This window comes from Dermacentor andersoni, chromosome 1 (genome assembly GCF_023375885.2).
Source record: "Dermacentor andersoni chromosome 1, qqDerAnde1_hic_scaffold, whole genome shotgun sequence".
NCBI classification, from domain to species: domain Eukaryota; kingdom Metazoa; phylum Arthropoda; class Arachnida; order Ixodida; family Ixodidae; genus Dermacentor; species Dermacentor andersoni.
Window position 1 is genome coordinate 61,346,958 of NC_092814.1, and position 15,712 is coordinate 61,362,669.

The following is a 15,712-nucleotide window of genomic DNA, read 5'->3' on the forward strand; positions in this document are numbered from 1 at the left end:
TTCTGGCATATTACGTTTGCATAAACACCCTCCAATCAATTCCTACTCGCATCCATATCAAGTGCATGTAGTGGTCGTTATGGTCCTTCCGTGAAATGTGATCGTGCGCCAAGGTGCCGTAAAGGACTCATTAGTGTCAGCGTAACACGTAGGCGTGGAAACTAGCTTGATATGCTCTGAATGGACCGTGCCAATGTGTCAAGAGGAGTGGCCGTGACCACGATGCACCGCGTGCTACGAATAACGCAGTCTAACTGCGCAACGGCCACAACACGCGATCCGAAAACGCATATATGCGATTCGGTGACACGCTATAACTGCAGGTCGGTGGCGCGCTTGCAGCATGTGCAGATGCACATAGCTGGCTCATTCATTCATTTATACCTTTGTTCGTTCATTCATTTCTTCGTTTGTACAAAGTCAAAGGCAACCTTCAACTTCTTGTTCCTTGATAATTTTTAATTTCCACTATCCCTTACGGGTGTTAGAATATACGATTTTCTTAGCAGCATTCTTCGAGTCGCAGAAGTGATACACGTTCGCATGACCCGTAGCCAGAGCCATTCTAATACCGACAAGAAAAAAATAAGAAAGAAAAAGTGATGTTTCACTTCGTGAACGGGGTGACGCAAAGCGTACGGTTGCCATAGTGCACACGACGCTATCGGCCCTCGGTGCTCCTATAGACGCCTACCACTGTGCGCATCGCAGATAATAAATATTCAAGACAGGGCTCGTGCTGCCGGGCCATACGCAGTAGCCGCCGGAGTAGAACGCCCCGTTGTAGGCATTCGCTTACTATCTAAGTTACGCAGCATGGCGTCACCGCGCACAGGCGAACATGAACACATCACACTCGATGATCGCGGACACTCGCTGTCAAAACACTGGCGTGAGGAATTGCGGCAGCAGCAGCGAGCGAAGTGACCTTCGTGCTGTCTATCGCTTCAACGCAAACTAAGCTGCAAGAACACAGCGCACGCAAAGCTACGAGCCGTCGGCCCACCTAGATTGTGCCCCCAAAGCATGTCGCTTTCAATTGAAAGCCGGCACGACCGCGCGCGTCCGAAATACAACGGACCCCTTCCCTTTCCTCTCGTCCCCCGGTGCCATGCGCGTGACGGAATACGGCGCGCTTCCTCCCCTTGCTCACGCGAGATTGAGCCCCCATCGTCGGCTCACCGTCGCACGCTTTCACTCGCACACACAACGTACGGCACGCGAAGACAATAGAGAGGTTTAGCTTGTCCGGTATACGGGTCGGGGCGGACGAATAAACGTGAGCCGCCTGCATGGTGCAGCCACCTGGTGGCGCAGAGCTCAAACAGACAAAAACAGCTAATATTGCCTTAACCAAATGTATTCTACTTCGCTGCTGGTGTAAATTTTCGGCACTGGCGTAATCATGTTGCTGCCAAAAATTTACACCCGTGGCAAAGTAAAATGCACTTGGTATGTATGCATCGTAAAGAAAACCTGTAACAACTGCCAGAGGAAGTTAATCCAGCGCGCCTCCGGCCTGCCTTCCTCCTCCGCAACACTTCGACTCGCTTATCCATCCCCACTTCGCTCAACGTTACCTCAACGCGCTTCTTCGTACTTCTCCGGGGCGCGATTCTCATCACCTCCAGGCGCCTTTCTCATTCGCTTGCTTCGCGGCTTCAGACAGACACCGCCGATTTTACGAGCTGGCCAGTTACGCTTGCGCGTAAAAAACTTGCCTCGAGAATTTCGCAGAACCGAGAGCCCACAGACGCAAGCGGATCGCGTTTCCAAACGCAACTCGGCGCGCCGATGCGCGCTTGCGCAGAACGACGCGCGTCGGCTAGTGCGCGCGCGGTTGCCCATCCTTGCCACGTGACGCTCGCGCCTTCTCTGACGGGGCCCAACGGTACCTGGGACAGCGTCGGGTGCTGCAGCGCGTCGTCGTCATCGTGGTCACCGCCGCCGCCGTCAGTGGGCACGAGACCAGCTGCTGCGGGGAGCCGCTTGTAAACATCCTCAACTGGCGCCAGTTTCCAATTAAACGGTCGCCCCCGGACGGCGGAGCGCCGACCCATGCGCGCAGCACACACGCAGCAGCAGACACGCGGGCTGCCCGCCGCGGGGCGATTATTGGTTGTGCAACCCTCAGCGACAGAGCTAGCGCGCTTCATTAGGGCCGGGCAGGAAATCCTGCGCGCCCCTGGGCGTGCGCGCGTCCTTCTGTCCCTTCTGTCGCGCGACTCGATGCGGCATCACGCGTACAGCCCCGCCGAGGAACGCGCGCGCCGCCGCTGCAGCTCGCCTCGGGCCCTCCCGAGCGGTGAGTGCACAATACAATCGGCCGGTGCTCGCTTCGGTGCCTCATGAAACGGGAGGACAATCTTGCCTTTCAATCGTGTGAACCCGCTGTGCCTGCTCAGCAGTGCTGTCCACTACGCTTCGATGCACGCTATGCCACCGCGCCACGCTCGGATACGTTACGCTGCGTTGCGTTACACAGCATTTGTGTAGCACGGCGCAACGGCAGAGATAAACTATAGTCAGAGACGGAGTGCGCCCCGCAGATTCGAAAGGCTGACATTGGTAAGCAGTCGACGTATCTGCCTTATGTAGTTTGCACTCATCTGCATTGAAGGTGATTCGTAAATTAGAGAATTACCAGTAGAGTTAGGTCTGGTTGCTCAGCAAAATCCCTTTTCTTTCTTTGTAGCACCAGGAATAAGCACGAATGATGATTGTCACTGCGGTAAGCATTCTGTGGTATTTCATCGAAGCAAGTATCGTTCTCAAGCACGGTGCGGTACTGATGAAGATTTTTTCATTAACACATTATTCATACCGGCGGACATCATAAACCATGTCATAATCGCTGATTAACTTTTTAGTTCACTAGAGCCCACTAACTTAGTTTTTTAATTAGTCCCTCAAGGGCACATGTATCAATTCCAGACTTGAAGCCGGTCAGTATTTAAGTCACGTCGACTCAGTGGACATACCGAAGCTATGTATAACTACAGTTTCTATCAGTCTGCAAACTCGCAGCCAAATGCCATTTTCGCTGCGTCTATTATTTTCCCAGAAGGCCTTCCGTAAGCACCGAAAGACAAAGTGGTGCCACCCGCCATGATGGCATAGTGGCTTTGGTGTTGCGCTGCTCAGCCCGCGGGCACGGGATCGAATCCCACCCGCGACGACCGCATTTTGATGGGGGCGAAATGCAAAAATGTCCGTGGTACCGTGCATTGGGTGCATGTTAAAGAATTCCAGGTGGTCAAAATTAATTCGGAGTCCCCCACTACCACATGCCTCATAATCATCCCTTGGTTCTGGCACGTAAGACCTCGGAATTATTTTTTTCTTTTAAATGCCTAATCATGCCTATGCTTACCGAACGACGAAACCCGTCCGCCTGTCCCTCCGTCCGTCCTTCACGTAAGACGATCGCTTTCAAGATAGGACCCGCAGCAGCGAGCTAATTGACCTTCGCGCTGCCTCCCGCTTCAACGCGAATCAAGCAGCGAGAACACAGCGCACACGAAGCCATCAGCACTCGGCGCACTTGTCACCATCGCAGATCGCTTTCAAGATAAGGCCCGCGCGGCCGCGCCACACGCGGCCGCCGCCGGAGTACGGTTTATCACGGTTGATAAAGGTTCACATCGAGAGGGGGCAGCATCAGCGACCACATGTACGTGCGAGGTCTACCAAACGTGACACTGTTCAATTGCGTCACTTACTGGCCCGCATCGGCCAGTGCTCATCTTCTATGAAGCAGCGGCATCATCCAAACCACCATCATTCGATTTGAAGATAAACAAACGCGACAAGAAAAACCAAACAAGAGACAGTGTACGTAATAAATGTTGTATATGTTTGTGTCCTTTACAATATCTCTCTCGTCATTTCATCCCACGTCCACATCCTCTAGGAGTTATCTATAACATGAGTGAACATTGCTACTACTCGCCTCTTCTTCCTCGTCTCATGCTGACCTCAGTTAACATTTCCGTGTTGCAGCCGCGCTTCTTCGTTTCACGACTCTTTCGCAGTGTTTCTCGCAATATACACAGCAGCATGCAACGACGAAACAGCTGACGATTGGTAGCAAATGCTGACGCATCATTTAGACCCTCACAGGAAATTCGGCGTGTAATATTTAATGGTCTCGAAAACAAGCTATACATACGCTACCACGTTCAGTATTAAGGCTTTTCTTTCATCATTCGCGAATACTGCCTTGACCTTTCACCAGCCATAAATGCGCATCATGTAAGAACAATGCAGTATGATCAGTATACACTGGCAAGGTAATGTGTGATGGTATAACAAGGTAAGTACGCGAACCGTTAACACAAGTGGACATACAAAGTGAATGTTACCATAGGTTGGCTTGGGTTGGGTTTTTCCTTATGTTATTCTATGGTATGTTATCGGCCCTCGACAACCAGCTCAAGCTAATCCAGAGAGCTGAGAAGATGGCAAGAGCCAGCGGAGCCCTGGACTATGGGCCCCGACCATTGGCGATTATTCTGATTATCCTTTTAATCAAGTTTATCTATCCTATCCTATCTCACATCTTCAGTGGGCGCAGATAAGCAGCGCAAAAACGCACACATACAAAAAAAATGAAGCAATTCAGCAGAATTGACGCCAAAAGCGCTGGAGTTTTTCATTTATGAGTGTTTGTCTTATAGTTCAACTTATAAGTCATGTATTGGACGTTCCGAAACCGTTACTTGCTATCGAATGGAAGCACGAAATCGAGAGAAACCTGTTTTCTGTCGTGCATGATACATCACTGCGATCTCCTCCGTGCAGGTTGCGTGGTGAACGGCAGGCAGTACGCCGAAGGAGACACCGTGCCCTCGGACGAACGGGACCCCTGCGTCGTCTGCCGCTGCAAGGTACGTAATACACACTCCCACATATCCCTTAAATGCATATTAAGGCATCGCGATAGCCACCCGTAGCCCCCGGGCTGTCCTGTCTTCGTTCCTTTGTGTCCATCCAGATTGCGCCACGATGGCTCACGGGTATCAACCGACTATGACACTTGGGCAAAACACCTTGGCGCATGTTATATGGTTACAACGGAAAGAAAAGCGCGTATGCCCGAGATCGAACCAATGACCGTTGGTTGGGTCCCAGGTGTACATGCTCGGATATCCACTTTACGTCGCTGTAGCTGAAACAAAGATTGACGAACACGATCGGCCGACTTGCAAGCTCATAACTGTTGTTCGCAGTAAAAGCCCCTATAGTAGAGAAGAAGCAGATTGAAAGCACTGGAGGACAGGCTCAGGTTCTACAGGTAGTCAACCAGAAGGTCAAATACTGTGCGTGCGCGTGCGTGTGTGGATGCATGTGTGTCTGTGATAAAAATGATATAAGGTGACTTTATTGTGCATTGTTCGGGGTCGCGAGCCTGTGAGTGTTGTACAAAGATTAATAAGACCCATAGAACTGGATTCGACATTTTCCAGCATGCGCGCTTACGCCTGCAATGACCGTCGCTTGCTCCGCGCCATGTTGTGGGCTAAAAAAGCGCTGACGTACTTCACCGCAGACAGGAGGAGAGACGTGATCCGGTCTTCTCTCGCTATTTCTCTGCGTCCACCGGGAAGTAACACAGAGAGCTGTTGGGAGCGGGTGATTATAGGATAAATAAGAGTAGGGTGGGAGAAAGAGGGGCCACAGGAGCTGCCACGTCGCGCCGCCTAGCTGAGCCCACGCCAGTTCGGCGCGCATCTTGTAGGACGCTTGCCAACGCCCACAATTAGCCACTCGCAGGACGTGTCCAGATGACATAATTGCGAGAGACTTCGGAGCTCAATTTACATTTAATGGCAGCTACTTCTCAGAATGTGTTAATACGATCGTTTCACACCCCGGAGACTTCTGTCGCGAGAAACGAAAACAGATATAATAACGCAAAGCAAGAACGGAAGGCGGCGGCGTCCCTAAATACATACGACCGCGTATTCTCTAGCTGCTGCGAGGAGGTCCGCTCCAGGTATTTAATTAGCTACCCACAGCGCACCGTGGGAGGACGCTCAAGCGCACCGCGTCTCGTTTTTCCAAGCAGCGGCGCCGTATCACGTCGGTGTTCCAATGGTCACCGCGCGGCACCGCAAGACCCTCGCATCTTCGCCGTTAGGCATTCGCGTGCTCGCCAAGTGTGTAGTCCATTCTTTACCTTGCATGTCTAAAACTCAACACCGCTCGAGTTCGGCCGCCTTTAAGCGATCATTTATCGCTTCAATGGCCAGAATGTCCCCTGACGGTAAAGACGCGTGACAAGGGCGAGGTGGTAGATTGCCAGTGAAGCTAAGACTTGGGCATTTGTAAATGTCGATTGATGTTTCTGGAACGATTTATTATTTTTTTCTAGAAGTGCCGTCATCTTCTTCGAATTATATTTTATAGTAACTCAACAAGGAGAGCCGGTATCCCGAGACCCCACGCAGAAAAAAAAAACGAAAGAAAGAAATTGCCGGGTGGCTTTGCTCCTTTTTCTCCGGCGTGACATGACCAAAGATTAACCCTAAAAGAAGGACGAAATGTGATGTAGAAAATAGCTCACTATAGTAGCCAGAAATACGCCGACAAAGGTTCCAGAACATTCGTTCCAGAAGAGAGCCCGATATGGAGGGCATTATACCGCGTCCCCTCCTAAACTGAATTGTGCATGCTAAAAGCCTCACCAAGTCGGTTATGCTGCAGCTCCGGCGTCTCGCGACTACACCTACAATATAACAAAGGTCGGCGCACTCAAGCAGTCCAATGCCTGCGCGATATGCGCAGCTGAGCATCGACTGTTATTGCCACCTCTCCAAGAGTCATTGTCAGACTGTTATTGCCCCCTCTCCTAGTCAACCGCAAATATGAATGTAGGATAAGGTACGAATGCTGGTATAGCTATAGTGATGCTTACGCAAGCACATGCTTCTAGACCTTATTATGGATGCAATAGAGGCGGTTTCGTTCATTCATTTTTTTCTTCCTTGAGAGGAGGGACATGGCTACGACGGAGTCTTTCGCGACTGAAGCACGTACCCTCAGAGCAGAGTTCCCCCACACCGATGTAATCGATTTCATGCGCAATTGTAGTGGTTATCGTAACCATTGGAGCCTTTATATTAATGAAGCGGTTCTCGTGTGTGATTTCGCAGTTTAACACGTCGACGCTGTCTGCCAAGCCTCAGGCGCTCGCGGGAAAGCATCAGTGCCTGATTTTGTTCGTTTTGTTTATCTATGCTACATATATGAATGAGAAATCTCGATGGCTATATGTACAACGCAGCCGTATAGTTTTGTGCGCTTCTTTATTCCGTGATCATTGCGCCACTAGGTATGACTTATTCAAGGGTGTCTGGAGTCACGTTCGTTCCGCATAAACTCACTCACATTTGAACGACATCAACCCTTTCACAGAGTGTCTTACAAAAGTATTTGCAACGCTGCGCACGTTGAATTAAACATACGACGCCTCTGCTGCTAGATGCACGAGGCATCACGCACCACAGGCGATATTGCCTCTCCTTTTCACGATCTTTGTTGCATGCTAGTGAAGTGCCAAGCTTGCTTTCAAAAGAGTGGACGTTGTGAAAAGTCGTGAAGGAAGGAAGGAAAAAGTGGAGAAGGAAGGCAGGGAGGTTAACCAGTTTTGCCTAACCGGTTTGCTACCCTACACATGGGAGCGGGATGGGGGGATGAAAGATGGGGAGAAGAGATAGAGGGCACATAACACGGCACACACATCGTTGGTTACAGTCTGTCACTCTTGTGCGGTACGTGACATCACTGTCACAGCCGCTTGTCCAAGCCCGTATCCTTCACAATTATAATAAACTATACCAGACGGCAAGAGATGTGGACAAGAGAGACGAAAAAGAAAACACTAAAAAGGTGCATGTGAAGCTCATGCCGCCTTCATATGCATGCCCATACATATATAGTTCGTGGCTCTGAAAACAAACCCCGCTATATAGAGAGCGCCATTCACGCGGTCACAGAGCCGGGGGCAGCAACTACCCACGTGCTTGCATCGGCTTGCAACGGAAGGCGCCACGCCAGCTTACCGTGCTTTCGGGCGTTAGCGTGGTATAGGCTTCGCAGCGTTTGCTACATAGCATGAGCTGTCAGCGAGAGGCAATTAGACGTTTTTTTTTTTCTTTCCAGCTTGGCCAACGGCACGTGAATGTTAAGTGTGACCACGTGGCATAATATCACGTGAGGCCACTGCACGCTACTTTACGATGTACGGAATTCGAGGCAGGTGCGTCACCGCAGACCGCACGACGTCGCGTTGCGTTCGCAGCGGCAAGTGAAGCCCAGGTGTTTCCTCTCCGCCCTTCTTTCGTTCTATCTTTCTTTCTTGTTCTTCTTTCCACTCCCGTATGGATACGCGCGCGTACGTGCAAGCTTGATATTTGGCCTCTTTGTGCGCGATCTGCGGGAATGGGTCGTGAGGGAACATTTATCACCGAGCACAGCGACTGGGTTGGAATTGCTCCAAGCTGGCAAGGACACTCTGTTTCTGGAACTCGAAGATTTTCTCGGGTGCACGGAATACGCGGAGGCAATTGACGCTCCCAAACCAGCGCCAGAGTGCGCGAGAGCTTTCTGCACGTTTGTTAGCCCGGCGCTGGGCTTTGCGTTGTTCTTAGTTGCTGCGCTTAACTTTTCTCTTTCTTACGGTGCGTACATATACTCGACTTACTCACGCGAAACCAGCGTGTGAACTGGCGATTGTGAATGGCAAAACTAGTGACCAGTTTAGAAACACTGCGCTGAGAACCTCTTGACTTCCACATCACCTCCATCTGACGTCATATATATCCGGAAAAATGGCCCCAAAGCATGCGGATTACAGCATTATCATTCTTTCCCTCGTTTAGTTAGTTGGTAATTCAGACAGTTACTTATCTCATCAGTAAGTCAGCTAGTCGGTGAGTTTGACAGTTTGGTCTGCTTTGCTCGTTTGCTAAATAATTGATGGCGTCTAACCTTCCACAACTGTACTGTCTACTATGAGGGGTGCCATATAGTGAAGGGATCCGGATCAATTCTCAACATCTGAAAATTCCTTTACATGTGTCTAGGTCAAAGTACACCGGCGTTTTTGCATCCCACGCCCTTCGTAAGGCGCTCGCCACGACCGAGATTGCGTCCTGCGACCTCGTGGTCGAACTGAGCCACAGCTGGGCAGGTGTTGCGGCAAGCAAACGCGAGCGAACAAACGATGCGGCCAAGTATTTTCTGAGCTTGCTAACTTATGTGGGCCGGAAAACTAGGAAACCTCGACAGAGCCTAACTGTGTATGTCTTAAAATGCGCGTGCGATTCCTAGATGCTGGTTTCTTGCTGAGCACGCGCGCGCGTATATCCATTTCTCGCAGGATGGGCGCGTGACGTGCACTAAGAAGTCGTGCCCGGTGCTGCCGTGCCCGCCAAGCCGAATCGCCCAGACACCAGGCACATGTTGCCCCGAGTGCCGCAGTGAGTATGCGCGCGCACAGTGCGTTTTGCGCTGTTCATAAGCCTGCCCTGTTGCATCGCAGCAGCTAAACGACGCGTCGCAGAGTAGCCGGTGGCCGCTGGGCACCGAAGCTGCGGGCGCGCATTTCTACGCATTGTGAGTTGGCCTAGCCCGTCTGACACGAGCGCTTCGCAACAAAGGTTCCGCCCTGAGATACGCTTAAGAGCTTAGTGCGAAAGCTCTAACGCAACGCTTGACGCCACAATCTCGCGCATTTGGCGCTCACTATACATATGCTGCAGGCGAGCCTGCTGAAAGGCATCATAGCAGAGAAGTACAAGAGTACCCCTTTACAACAGTACTTCCTGCTGAAAGGACACGCGGTGGCTTAACAACAGTACCTTGGTGGCTCGCGTCAGTGATCCATGGGCCCGTATTCACAAAGAAGTTATTACGCTAAAACCAATCGTAAGTACAGGTGCCAGCCAAACTAATCATGATGTCGGACATATCATCAGAGGGGGCTAAGTTTCTACTACTTGGGGTTTCTAACATGCACCCAGAGCACTGTATACACGGGTGCTTTTCGATTCTGCACTCTTCGGAGAGTGACCACAGCGGCCGGGGATTGAACCCTAGACCTTATGCTTAGCAGCAGAATGTTACAGCCGCTGAGTCATCGCAGCGAGTGACACGGTGCTAGAAGTCGTTTCTGGGACTCGAAGGAGGAAAAAAAAGAAAGAAAACTTCATAAACTGGAATAGTGTGTCACGCGATGTTCGTGTTGTACCTAGACGTGGCTGCTGGTCACATGCGCATTGTCGACATAATACCGATTGATATAAACGAAACATGTGGTATATAATTCACCCAATTTTACCCTTGCAGCGTCAAGTTATTCCTCTTAATAATTTCCCTTACTTAAAGAATTTGAATGAACTCATTACCGTTTTCGTTGCGGTAGGGAAGTCATGGTTTCGAGTAGAGAGATGGAAGGAAGGAAGAAATGAAGGAATTAATGAAATAAGAAAGGAAGGGCAGGGAGGTTAACCAGACGCGCGTCTGGTTTGGTACTCTGCACTGGGGGAAGGGGTAACGATTTGAAAAAAAGAGACTTCAACCATGCAAATACCCTGCGGCACGCACTGGCGTTCTCTGATGGCGAATCGCTTTTATTGCGACCTCGATAAAAACGAGTTCTCCGGATGAAGCACCAGTGTCGCTCATTTTTTTTTTTTTTTCTGCAACAGCCTTCTTGTAGTCACGCCTGTCGGCAAAGCGACATTTTGTGCGATGAAATTGTATAATTATTCGGGGTATGAAATCTTTGAAAGTTGGCTTTAGAGAGTGGCATAAACAAAACGCGTTTCGTGCTACCCGGTTAAGGCTGAGTTGCCTAAGATATGTTAATTGATTGATACCGCGAACGGCCCTGGTAGTTTGTAGTGTACACATTGGTGTACTGTGCTGACGTTGTTTTCACAGCAAGGCCAAAAAAAAAATTCTACTGCCCGCACAATACTACAATAAAGTTTGCATTACATTTAATCCTGAATTGACCACGCTTTTGCGCGAGCGAGCGTTTATTCCTAATGCGTGTGCCGTGTTTAATCTTCGTCAGTCATGGCAGCTCAGATGGAGGCCGTCCGGCTGTCGCCCACGCGACCCACGGCATAGCCCGGGCCTATTGGTCATTTTTCGTCGTTGGATGCACCGCGGAATCCACTTCTTCGGTCGCGAGGCGTGCGCTGCCCACGCACACTCCATTAATCACGCAGCCTTTGACGGTGTCGAGCAGTGCATGCCGAGCGCTATATGCGCCCTGCAGGGGGTCTGCACACGGCCCAGAAGAAAACGCGGAAACGCGGTCGCCAAGGAAATGAACAAACACGGCCATACAGAGCCGCGCAGGCAAAAGCGAGTGGAACACAATAACCGCGCACAACGTAAGAAGAAATAGTTCACGACAAAGCGACGGGCACGAAAGTTGTGCCACCGTGCTGAAAGTGACGTCTGCACACAATTCCGTAGCGAGGTATGCGAAGTATAGTTACACGGCCTCGACGACAACCTCGCAATGCCCTGTGCCAGAAAGTCAGAAACTACCCAGCTCTTCACACTCGCCAAGCAGGGAGCATACTGCACACATGATAGAAGATGGCGCTGTCGTCGCGAGTAGCGTACGTGTCTGCACATAATATGTAGCCGTGTGCGGCGGCATGCGTATCGGGTTATCTATATCGAAACGCACATTTTCGGGACATTGAATAAGTCTGCTTAGCAGATAATTTGTTTATGATCGAGCAGAAGCTGATCGCGGCGGGGTTGAAGCGGTGGCTTTTGATATAGTGAGACGAAGTACGGACCACAGGGCTAAAAAGCGCTGCCTTGGTTGCCCAGCGGAGTATCGTCGACTTAGTGGCACGAGAATAAAAGGGGCGGGAAAAACCCAGAACAGCCTAAAGCCCGTCGTAGTAGGTGATCGTTGGAGTAAAATTTCTCTCGAAAACTAAACCATAAATACATAACCGCGAGCTATTTGAGGGAGGAGAATAGAGGAAGACGGGAGGGGTTTATAAGTTAGCATTGACTACTAATTAGTAGAGATGAGGACGTTGGTCGTCTATAGTAAGACGCGAGACGCGCCAAGCGGAAGGCCTGCGAGAGCGCAGATTCGGAAGACCTGGAAGAGCACGCGCGCATGCATGCACGCGAGCTATAGTGAACGTGACGTGTTTCCTCGGCCGTGTTGTGACGTTGGGGCGCATCGAGACTGGTGCAATTCTGTAATTGCACTTTCCAAGGTGAAACCCTTCAAGCAGGCTCACTTTTAAGGAAGCAAACTGGTTTGCCCTGAGAAAAGGGGCTGGGGGGGGGGGGGGTCGTCTGTGATGACCTTGTTTAAGAGATGGCATAATCCTGCTGCGGTTGAAAAGGCGAGGGGAGAAAAAAAGAAAGAAGATGGAGAGATGCAAGACGCGCACCGATTCCGAACATCGATGATAAACTGCGGCCGCGACCCCGGGCGAGTTGAGCTATAGATTCTGCGAGCGAGAGAGCTTGCTTTTCGGCCTGGACTGTCCGGATGAAGAATAGCTCAATTAGGCAAGGCTCATAGCGCTCCGTGACTCTTCGTGCAGCGCGCGTGCTTATGCTGCTGCCGCGGAATGCAGCTGCGGGAGAGAGACCCTGAAATTTCTGCATCCACACGCTCGCTGGCAGTGACCTGCTTTTATTCCCCTGCTTATGCTTCCGGGACGCCTGAAGTGTCGGGAACACCCGCGGCGCGAAGTGAAGATTACGCTATCATTTGCAAAATGTGGCAAGGCCGAGACGCCTGAAACGAACCGCAGCAGCTAGGCTGCCAGGGTATTTGGCTTAACGCATACATGTGAGGTGGCAAACGTCTGCCGATTAGAATTCAGCCATGCACCAGGCGGCCAGAGGAGTGATATTACGATATGAAGAGGATCGAAACAGCGAGAATAATATTTCGGTGGAGATGCTGCATACTCCAGGTTTTCCTTTATGTATCTTTCTTGTCATCGAACACGCGTACACACGCACGCACGCACACTTTCTTCGCTACCTCGACTGCAGGCGTTGCTTCAACTTGACGGCATTTGAAGCGCATGGAAACTCGGTGCTTTAATTTTTGCGACATGAGCATATCGTGAATCTCTTTAGGTGCGTCCTATGCCGTAAATCGTCGCTTGTGCTATCCTATAGTTGATTTCTTTGCGCCAAAAGTTTAGTCGACCAGAGCTCCCAAATGCGCCCTCGTCACGGCTCATGTTGGGACATCATGGGCTAAACAACGGCGACTGTTGTTCGCGTTCTACGCGCCTATACGCCCTGCACGGAAGTATACCGTACGCGTATACTTCCGCGAAGCGCCGAGCCGCCAGCGTGAAATGAGCCCATAAATACTTTCTGCGAAATAATTGTTTCCAAAGCTGTCTTCATTGACAAATACCCGTTAAATGTGAGCCTAAACACGGCGCTTTCTGACAGACCCGTTTGTTTTCTTAAAAATTGGCGGGAGCCTCTGGCTCTCAGGCTCGTCGGTCTAGACATATAAGGGGAAAGAACCTCCATGCCCATATGTCGTAAACATCATCTTGAAGCACCGTGCCTTCCTTATTTTACTTTTTCTTTCTTTTCTTTCGTTTTCCCAGCACGCAGGGCAGTAGCACGGCGAGGCGCACTAGCGTCTTACTACTTGTTGCTGGGGGTTCATACTTCTTGCGGTGGAAAAAGACGCGATGGTTTCCTGACTTGGTTTTTCGCGTCTTTTCCACCGCAAGAAATACTAGCGCCTGGCAACTGGTACCAACAACCGCATTCAATAAGCTTCCATCATGTTTCTATATAACGTACTCCAAAAGGTTCCAGTTCAGTCGAAGTAGCCATCGGACTCCGGGTCATGTCATATGTCTCCTGGCGGTTATGAAGTATCACGCGATTGAAACATAACCTTCAGATGCGATTCAAGCTCTAGGAGACTGGGACACGACAATAACTTCAAAGAATAATTAAATTCATCATCATCATCATCATCAGCCTAGTTACGCCCACTGCAGGGCAAAGGCCTCTCCCATACTTCTCCAACTACCCCGGTCATGTACTAATTGTGGCCATGTTGTCCCTGCAAACGTCTTAATGTCATCCGCCCACCTAACTTTCTGCCGCCCCCTGCTACGCTTCCCTTCCCTTGGAATCCAGTCCGTAACTCTTAGTGACCATCGGTTATCTTCCCTCCTCATTACATGTCCGGCCCATGCCCATTTCTTTTTCTTGATTTCAACTAAGATGTCGTTTACCCGCGTTTGTTGCCTCACCCAATCTGCTCTTTTCTTATCCCTTAACGTTACACCCATCATTCTTCTTTCCATAGCTCGTTGCGTCGTCCTCAATTTCAGCAGAACCCTTTTCGTAAGCCTCCAGGTTTCTGCCCCATATGTGAGTACTGGTAACACACAGCCGTTGTACACTTTCCTTTTGAGGGATAGTGGCAACCTGCTGTTCATGATTTGAGAATGCCTGCCAAACGCACCCCAACCCATTCTTATTCTTCTGGTTATTTCAGTCTCATGATCCGGATCCGTGGTCACTACCTGCCCTAAGTAGATGTATTCCCTTACCACTTCCAGTGCTTCGCTACCTATCGTAAACTGCTGTTCTCTTCCGAGACTGTTAAACAATACTTTAGTTTACTGCAGATTAATTTTCAGACCCACCCTTCTGCTTTGCCTCTCCAGGTCAGTGAGCATGCATTGCAATTGGTCTCCTGAGTTACTAAGCAAGGCAATATCATCAGCGAATCGCAGGTTACTAAGGTATTGCCCATTAACTCTTATCCCAAATTCTTCCCAATCTAGGCCTCTGAATACCTCCTGTAAACATGCTGTGAATAGCATTGGAGATATCGTATCTCCCTGTCTGACGCCTTTCTTTATAGGGATTTTGTTGCTTTCTTTGTGGAGGACTACGGTGGCTGTGGAGCCGCTGAAGTCGATTTCATTTCTAGTCTCACCATTCGGGCTCCTCCACGTCCACTTTCGGCTAACCCGCTTGCGGAAAAAGGTATTCATTATCCGCATATTATTCTGTTCTGCAAACTCTACTAATAATTCTCCTCTGCTATTCCTAGAGCCTATGCCATATTCCCCCACTGACTTGTCTCCAGCCTGCTTCTTGCCTACCCTGGCATTGAAGTCGCCCATCAGTATAGTGTATTTTGTTTTGACTTTACCCATCGCCGATTCTACGTCTTCATAAAAGCTTTCGACTTCCTGGTCATCATGACTAGATGTAGGAGCGTAGACCTGTACAACCTTCATTTTGTACCTCTTATTAAGTTTCACAACAAGACATGCCACCCTCTCGTTAATGCTATAGAATTCCTGTATGTTACCAGCTATTTCCTTATTAATCAGGAATCCGACTCCTAGTTCTCGTCTCTCCGCTAAGCCCCGGTAACACAGTACATGCCCGCTTTTTAGCACTGTATATGCTTCTTTTGTCCTCCTAACCTCACTGAGCCCTATTATATCCCATTTACTACCCTCTAATTCCTCCAATAACACTGCTAGACTCGCCTCACTAGATAGCGTTCTAACGTTAAACGTTGCCAGGTTCAGATTCCAATGGCGGCCTGTCCGGAGCCAGGTATTCTTAGCACCCTCTGCAGCGTCACAGATCTGACCGCCGCCGTGGTCAGTTGCTTCGCGGCTGCTGGGGACTG

At 50.1% G+C, this 15,712-nt stretch overlaps 1 protein-coding gene across 2 annotated transcripts in view; it reads left to right on the forward strand.

The window, feature by feature from the left end:
• The window catches only part of cv-2 (crosveinless 2-secreting protein), a 240,203-nt gene that overhangs the window by 161,796 nt on the left and 62,695 nt on the right, over nt 1-15,712 (forward strand). For both annotated transcript variants that reach the window (XM_050191325.3, XM_055061547.2), the window contains 2 exons: nt 4,804-4,889; nt 9,386-9,485. In XM_050191325.3, coding sequence (XP_050047282.1) covers nt 4,804-4,889; nt 9,386-9,485 — 186 coding nt within the window. The remainder of the gene's footprint in view (nt 1-4,803; nt 4,890-9,385; nt 9,486-15,712) is intronic.